Source organism: Nannospalax galili, unplaced genomic scaffold (assembly GCF_000622305.1).
Source record: "Nannospalax galili isolate Female #2095 unplaced genomic scaffold, S.galili_v1.0 scaffold1153, whole genome shotgun sequence".
Lineage (NCBI taxonomy): Eukaryota > Metazoa > Chordata > Mammalia > Rodentia > Spalacidae > Nannospalax > Nannospalax galili.
In genome coordinates this window covers 169795-178179 of record NW_008333036.1, presented here as the reverse complement: position 1 = coordinate 178179, position 8385 = coordinate 169795, and the positions used below count along the sequence as shown (strand labels likewise).

Below are 8385 nucleotides of genomic sequence, written 5' to 3'. Positions count from 1 at the left end.
ACAATGGCACCAAGTAGAGACCAAGGATAATCTTTATACTGTGTTTGTCTCAGAACTCCCAACTTTGATGATAAAGATAACTGTTAATCTTGCAAATTCAGTGCTTCAATTCCTCCATTCAAAAGCACACAATATTTCTTTTTAAATATAATCTTTATTTAGCTTTGTAATTTCATACAACAGTTCTTAGTTAACTTTACACTCCTCCCCATCCGTTCCTCCCCCAGTCCCCACCAGACCTGGTGTATTCTGCCATACATATTAAGTCCTATCCAGTAAAGCATTTGTACCACTTGTCCTTCAGTGTAAATTCAGCAACTGGAGTCTAGTCAGCCCATATGGAGAGCATATATGAGGCATACTCTCCCTCATCCATCATCAATCAGGCTCCAGTAGTTTTCAGTCTAGTGCCAGCCTGCGATCCATTTCTCTTCTCCCCTCTGGACCCTTGTTTAATTCAGTAGGCATGGGTCCTATGTTCAATGCCACCATTGCCATAAGTTAACATGATAAAAGCATACAATGTTTCTTGATTTCATCTCCCACAGAAAGACATACTTTGAAAAATATTAATAAAACATAGGAAGGAAAGTAAAATTGAAGCTCCATGGTATTAAGCAGGATAATGCTAATCAGAAAAAAAGCATAAGTTTTCCTAGTTTCATGTTGGTATTCCAAAATGGCTCTCATAGCTTCTACACAAAAGATGTATCCATCACACTCCCTGTATGTGTTATACAGATTTTATCCCCCTTCTACAGCTGGAAAAACCTCAAGGATAAATGTGTGCAAAGAAAAAGGGATGGACAAATGGTCCAGTTCACACAAAGCACAAAAGTGAGTACTTCCAGAACTTTCTGCAAATGAGGAAAAAAGCTGTTTAAAAGAGACATTGTTTCCCCCTGGTAAGGCCTCTATGTACCTTTCTTCATCTGCAGGGCTAAATAATATCACATAAACATCATTCCTTAGGAATGCAGGTTCAAGATTATCATAATCTTTCCTTAAAAAAAAAAACACTTGTCTCTGTTTTCAGGAGTGATTGTCTCTCCTAAACAGAAGACAAAATACAATATACATATGAATAGATTAGAATACCTAAGTAGACAAAGAAGTTTTTTTAATTTGGTGAAAAATAAGACTATATTTCAATGAAGACTATTCACAACTTCTATTCAAGAACTCTTCCCATAACTCACTAGCTGTCTGCATACTCTCTTCATTGCTGTCTGCATTTCTTGATTCCTCAATGTGTAGATTACAGGATTCAGAAAAGGAGTGACAACTGCATAAAATAAGGCCAGAAATTTATCCAGATGTGTGGAAGGAGAAGGCCATGTATAGAAGAATATGAAAGGACCAAAGAACAGGAGTACCACAGAGATATGAGCTGAAAGTGTGGACAGAGCTTTGGAGGAACCACCTGAAGTGTGTTTCTGAACACTGACTATGATGACAATATAAGAAATGATCAGTAAAGAGAAGGATCCTACAGAGATGAATCCACTGTTGACTGTGACCATGAATTCCAGTTGGTAAGTGTCTATGCAAGCAAGTTTGATAAACCGAGGAAGGTCACAGTAGAAGCTGTCCAGCACGTTTGGTCCACAGAAAGGTAAGTTTACCACGAAAGCTATTTGAACTAGAGAATGTGTAAGGCCAACCACCCAGGCAGCCACTAAAAAGAAGAGGCACATTCTTGGACTCATAATGGTCAGATAGTGCAAAGGCTTACATATGGCCACATATCTGTCACAGGCCATGGCTATGAGCAGCACCATCTCCACACCACCAAATGCATGGACGAAGAATATTTGAGTGACGCAACCTCCAAAGGAGATGACTTTGTGCTTTCTGAACAGATCATAAATCATCTTCGGGGAGCTAACAGAAGAAACACCTAAGTCAATGAAGGAGAGGTTGGCCAGGAGAAAGTACATGGGAGAGTGTAAGTTTGAGTCAGAGGCCACCGTAAACACAATGAGGGTGTTTCCTGTAATGCTTGCCACATAAAACATGGAGGAGAACACAAACAGCAGTAGCTGGATGTGCCAGGAGTTGGTGAGTCCCAGGAGCACAAACTCTGACACTACAGAGTGGTTGAATCTTTCCATTGATTGCTGTCACTGCTACCTGAAGGAGGGAAGAGGAGAAACTGAAAATTATACCAAAAGACTAGGAGAAAGTTCTAAATTATAAAAGTCTGTTTTTCTTACCACTAAAACTAATGCAAAATCCAATACATATGTAAACAAGTGCTGAGCATCATTGATCATCAGAAAAGTGCAAATTAAAACTGTAGTGAAATGTTGCCTCTACCTGTGTGAAATGTTTTTATCAAAAACATTAAAGATAGCAAGTTTGGGTTGAATTTAAAGGAGAGTGCCCTTGTAAGCTCTTGATGAGCATATAAATTAGTACATTCATTCAGGAAAACGTTATTGAGGCACCTCAAAAAAATGCTAAAATATAGACTGTTTTTATACCACAGTCAAAAGAGAAAAAGAAACCATTAAACAACATAAGCAGTTCCTGCAAATTTGATGAAGACCAAGGAGACTGTGGCTATCAGTGCATGCTTGAAAACTACGAATAGTAGACCTTCAGTGTTCATGTGACAAATAAGAATTGATGGTGATTTTGATACTTATATGGATGTAATCATCTTGTAGCATTCATGTATATCAAACATCTCATTGCATGTGATCAATATATACATTTCCTAGCTATAACTCCATAAAACTTGCTCATATATTTTAAAAATATGACTATTCAGGGAAGTTGGTGGCAGTCATGTGGTACGATTATATTCTGTGGATATTTCTGAATTTAATAGCCTCTACTTTCTCCTCAGAGTACAGAGGTATTTTCTTATTGGATGGAAGACCAGTCACCACTAAAGCAATTTACCCCCAAGTACTTCACATTTTTATTTCAAGACTAACATGTAGTCACATGAAATATAAAAAAAAAAAAACATACTCACTGTTTTTCAATCATTGCATACATGTCAGAGACTACAAACCTTATTCTATTATGTAAGTTCTTGCTTCTCACTCCAGAAAATATTTAACTTCAAGGTTTATCAAATGTGCCCAATAAACATGAAGTATACCCTTGCATAAATAACTGTAATTTACTGGCCCTTGAAATAACTGAACACAAGAATAAACACTCCAACAGGGGTAGATTTATCCATATTTGCATTGTCTGAAGCAATGTTTCAGATATGGACAAGGTTAGGAACATAAATTGTTACAAAGTTTACAAACAGGTCAGACTTAGAGAATGAGTGTTTGTGAGGTGCCCAATCCTAAGTGACACACCTACAATGCAAACTCTTCACTTAAGGCTAAGGGAACACAGAATAAAGGGGAAAAAAGAAAATTAATGCATATCTCAACTTTCACCAGCCAAGTTTCCTTATTCAACAGATTGTGATTTACTCAGAAAGTGCCACCCTTAAGGAAAACCAACTTTCTCTCTCCCAGCAGGCCTTAATATATAAGACAGAGTACATGAAATCTGTCAGGTGGGCATAAGAGAGGTGCAGAGATGGGAGGGGGAAATGTAAACAAAATACATTCTGTGAAACTTGAAAAACTTCAAAAAAAGAAGAAAGAGGATGTCTATAGACAGCGGGGCAGTCTGGCACCTCAAGACATAACCATATCATTAAAAGCTACTTTAAAGCCATTCTCTTCAGTTTTAAGCTTAATCTGTCTTGTCTGTGTCTTATCAAATTCTGCCATGGGAGTTTAATCTGTGTCTTGTCATTATGAAATTAATATCCAAACTAGTATGATTAATATGGCAGTTCCCTTGTGACATTCTGACTTCGTAGATTACAGTGTTACATACCATTACCCTCAAGACCATGATATTTGCTTGGTTTGTTTGTATAAGTTATATTTATTTACTATATATCTGGTAGGTTATATGACAGCTACTTCTTTACTCAACCTATTTTTCCAACGTTTTTTAAAAATGAACTAGGATATATCTGGTAGGTTATATGACAGCTACTTCTTTACTCAACCTATTTTTCCAACATTTTTTAAAAATGAACTAGGATGGGATTAAGAAAAGTGTCTTCTTTAATACCTCTATAATTTTAAAAATAAAAGTGGTAATTATAACTGATAAAGCAAATTTCTCTAGCTACTGGACATCACAAAACGTAGTGACAAAATTTACATTCCTGCAGAATATTCGTCCTTGAAGCACTGGGCCTAACATGAATCAGGGTCCCAGAGTACATTCCACATGACCCAAATTCCCTGAAAGACAGCACCATGAGGCAGTAACTATTTTGTTCATGTTTTGAAAAAGTACTTATCAAATTCTGCCATGGGTTAAGTTTTATTTCCAGAAGTAACACAGATGAAGCATAGAAATAGCACACTTTAGCCACAGCCAGTTTAATATCAGCATAGATACTTAAGTACCTGGGCTTCGGTTCTGCTTGTTTGTGAACAAACTAAAAATATTGCCTTGCACTAAGCTCTTGGGACAAAACAAAGATCATATATTCAGTATCTAAGTATTCCAGATGTAGGGCTTCAGTAAATATTAACATTTTTTTCTTCCTTAAAGATGTGTGCCACACTATGTGGCTGTTAACGCCTGTCTCTTTTGAAAAGTCAATAAAGAGAAACACAAAACTCATCATTTTATTTGTGTGTATTAAAAAAACTTTTGCTTATCTATCGATTAGGAAATCAGTACACTCATTTAATCATAACTGAACATAGAATGATTAATTATAATCTAAACTTAATATAAAACATTACAAAGTTTACATTGTATTACATTGTATCCTCCTATATACAATGTAGTTCTAGCTCAGATGCAGTCAGTTCAATAGCCTTTTCCAGTAATTCAATGGATGTTTTTAGAGTTCTACTTGATATTCACTTGTGTTTCCTGACTGTACTCTACTTTGCTTTCCACTCACGGATGCACACTAGAATATATCTCATGTTCACAGCAATTCAAAGCTCAGATAAATGTCTAAAAATAAAGCTACTCAAGCATTGTTAAATTTATTTCCATCCATCCATTTTTACCTGTATGAAACCAACAGCATCTTAGAACATTCAGATTTACTGTGTCCTCCCACATGAAGTGCTAAATACTATCTTGCCTTAGGAAGATATTAAGGTAATTATATATATACCTCAAGACAACACTGACCAAGAGACACTGCAAAAACAACAGATTCAAAAAACCTCAGAGTTACGGGGTTTTTCCTCTAGAGAGCTATTTGTTTAGGACAGTGTGCCAAAGGTTATTGAAATTCTTAATAAGGACCCAAGGAACAAGAGGGAAATAAGAACAAAATTGTTTTGGTATCATTAAACTACAATAATTGATCATTACTCATTGCAATGACTGCTAACAACTGATATTTTATCAAAACTATCTATAAAAATCAACAAGAAAAAAATATACTGAACAGGCAAGATGGTTCAGTGGGTGAGGACACTGGTCATCAAACCTGACAAACTGAATTGCATCACCAGAGGCAACATGGTGGAAAGAGAAAAATACTCCCAAAAATTGTGCTTTCACCTCCATACATGCATCCCCCTACAGTAACAAATTAATAGTAAATATAAAAAATTGGGGGGGCGGTATAATTTAGTTTTTCAATGCTGATCAAAATTTACCGCATTTTCAATATCCATTCACCAGCTGATAAATAGCTAATTTCATTTCCTAGTTACTTTGAATAAAGCAGCAATATACATGGATGCACAGGTATCTCTGTAGTACTATATACAGTTCGTTAGGTATATGCTCATGAGGTACAGCTAGGTCATGTGGAAGTTCTAGTCATAATTTTTAAGAGAGCTCTACAGTGATTTTCATAATGGCTGCACCTATAATCCCACAAAAAGTGAATAAGATTTCCACTTCCCTAACATCCTCACCAACATTTGTTTCTTTTTTTTAATTTTTAATATTTAACAATTTCATACTTGAGTACTGTATTTACATCACCACCACTCCAATCTCCTCCCACTACAATGCCTCTCACATCCCCCTCCACTCCCTGTCAAATCAAGACCTCTTTTTTTTTAAGACCTCTTTCTTGATAAATATTGTTGTGTCACATACATTAATATGTACATCACACACATATGATATATGGAGTATATTTAGTGGCATTCATTTGTATGTAGGTTTATGGCTGACCACTTGAGACTGGATGACCCATCAGGCAGCTTGACTCCCGCAGTAAACCAAGTCTCCTCCCCTCAGCAGCGATTGGTTACCAGTTGATATTCATCTAGAGGTGGGACCTTGTGAAATTTCCCCCATGTATATTGACATGCAACTAGTGTCATTATGTAGGTCTTGGTTAGGCCCATATATTAGTGAGATTGCATGGATGCAGAGTCACTCTCATGTCGAGAGTACATGATCTAGCAGGAGGAGTCCAGGTCCTGTGGCTCTTACACTCTTTCTGACCCCTTCTTCGACTATATTCCTTGAGCCTTAGGTGTAGGGGTTGGCTTGGAGATTTCTATTTTAGCAAAGCACCCCATGTTCACTTATTCACTGTGTTCGATCAGTTTTGGAAATTTCTAATACTCGGCATATTTTGCACAAAGAAGCCTCATTGATGAGTAGGACAGCTACATCTATCTCTGAATCTAAGGATAAATATTTAGAATATAACAAATTGCATTGGTTTAGAAAAGTGACTATATTAGGATCACCTCTAGGGTCTATGACTTCTCTAGCCATAGGTACTTGATTGTATTTACAGTACGAGGAATGGCATGGATTCCCTCCTATTGGTTGACCTTAAGCAATTAGACAGCTGTTTACTATGACCAAGGCAAAAGTGTCACTATTGCATAAATAAAGATATTTTGCTAGGCTGGTCATTGATGTGGTTTGTAGACTTTTAGCTGGGTAGAATCATTGGTTGGTTTTCTCCTTTGGTAGCTTTGGGCCGGATATTTCTTACTTTAGTGATTAAAGCCTTGGTTAAACTCGAAGAAAGGAATTACTGCTTTAAAATGTTCCCTCTTGTCCCCCTTGTCTTTCTCCATCTTGTACTCCATTTCATGGCTTCATATCCCTCACCTCTAAGGTTAAGTTTGCTTCACGTTATTTTGTTAATTTTGGCTTTTATCCACAGGCATGTATACTTCATAGAGCAGGGGTGATTATTTCACTGTACCTACAGGAATAGGAAATGCTTCTCTTACAGCAGAAAGTCAATAGTCATTTTTGATTGTCCAACAAACAATGCTAAATAAAAAGGAAGCAGGAGAAAGAAACAATTCTTTCCCTCCTTATTTAATGGAATATCTACTATTTAATGGAAAATCTACTAGATTTGATACAGAGTGTTAAAATTAATTTACAACTGCAGTCTAAATTATATTGGAGGGATGCAGAAAGATAAACACAGGAAGAAAGGAATAGTTACTGAAATTATTTCACTCAAATATAACTGATGATGTCATACTCTGTACTCTGTACTACAATACTGACCTTTCATCCAGGACATGCCCATACTTGCAATCGTGGCATGACTATTTGAGGTTAAGTGATTAGTTTTTCTCATTTAGAGTTTATATACATTCTTTCCTTTTGTAAACATAAACATTTCTTCTTCAATCCCTCAATAGAGTGTTTTTACATTTGTTCATAATAATTTGATAATTACTATTGATTATCAATTATTGATTGACAAGATCTAAAATGACATGAAGACACTCCTCGGAGTATACCTGTGAGGTATTATCTTGGTCAGGTTCAGTGAGGAGGGAAGACTCACCCTAAATGTGGGTAGCACCATTTTATAGGATGGGATCATGGATCAAATAAGAAGGAGAAAGTGAAAGGTCAAAAGTCACTCATTGCTCTGCTTCCAGATTGCAGATGCGGTGTGGTCTGTTATGCAAGCTCCTGCCATCATGACTTCCCTGCCATGGTGGACTGCATCCTGGAACATTTAGCCAAAGTTACACTGAACATGTCAGGTATTTTAATAAGTAACTAATGTACCATTTCATTGCACTCTACTGACTTTTTTTTATTTCTTTATTTTTTTTAATTAAAAGAAGCATTTCATTACAACAGCATTAATCTATTCAATAACATTTTTCTGAGCTAGGGTACATCTCTTTCAAAATTGGCTGTACATTTCTAGGTTTACAAATGAATTATTACGCTTATACAATCTTTTTCTAATTATAATCTCTATAAGACATAAAATTAAATGAGGTTTGAACGTTTAAAAAGATCTCCAATTCGTTGTCAAAACACACAGATTCATACAGAAAAATTCATTTTTAATGCAATTGACACTAAGATGCACATGTATTTCTAATCTCTATAAATCTGATTATTACTAGTAAC

General features: G+C 36.1%; 1 protein-coding gene across 1 annotated transcript; it reads right to left on the bottom strand.

The window, feature by feature from the left end:
- Positions 1-1175: 1175 nt before the first annotated feature.
- Positions 1176-2114, bottom strand: LOC103729764 (olfactory receptor 4F3/4F16/4F29-like). The gene has a single exon (XM_008827844.1). The coding sequence runs from the start codon at positions 2112-2114 to the stop codon at positions 1176-1178; it is 939 nt and encodes a 312-aa protein (XP_008826066.1).
- Between the last annotated feature and the right edge of the window lie 6271 nt (positions 2115-8385).

What these genes read in the sequence shown, in the direction of transcription:
- LOC103729764 (XM_008827844.1), bottom strand. Translation starts at nt 2,114, where the DNA reads ATGGAAAGATTCAACCACTCTGTAGTGTCAGAGTTTGTGCTCCTGGGA.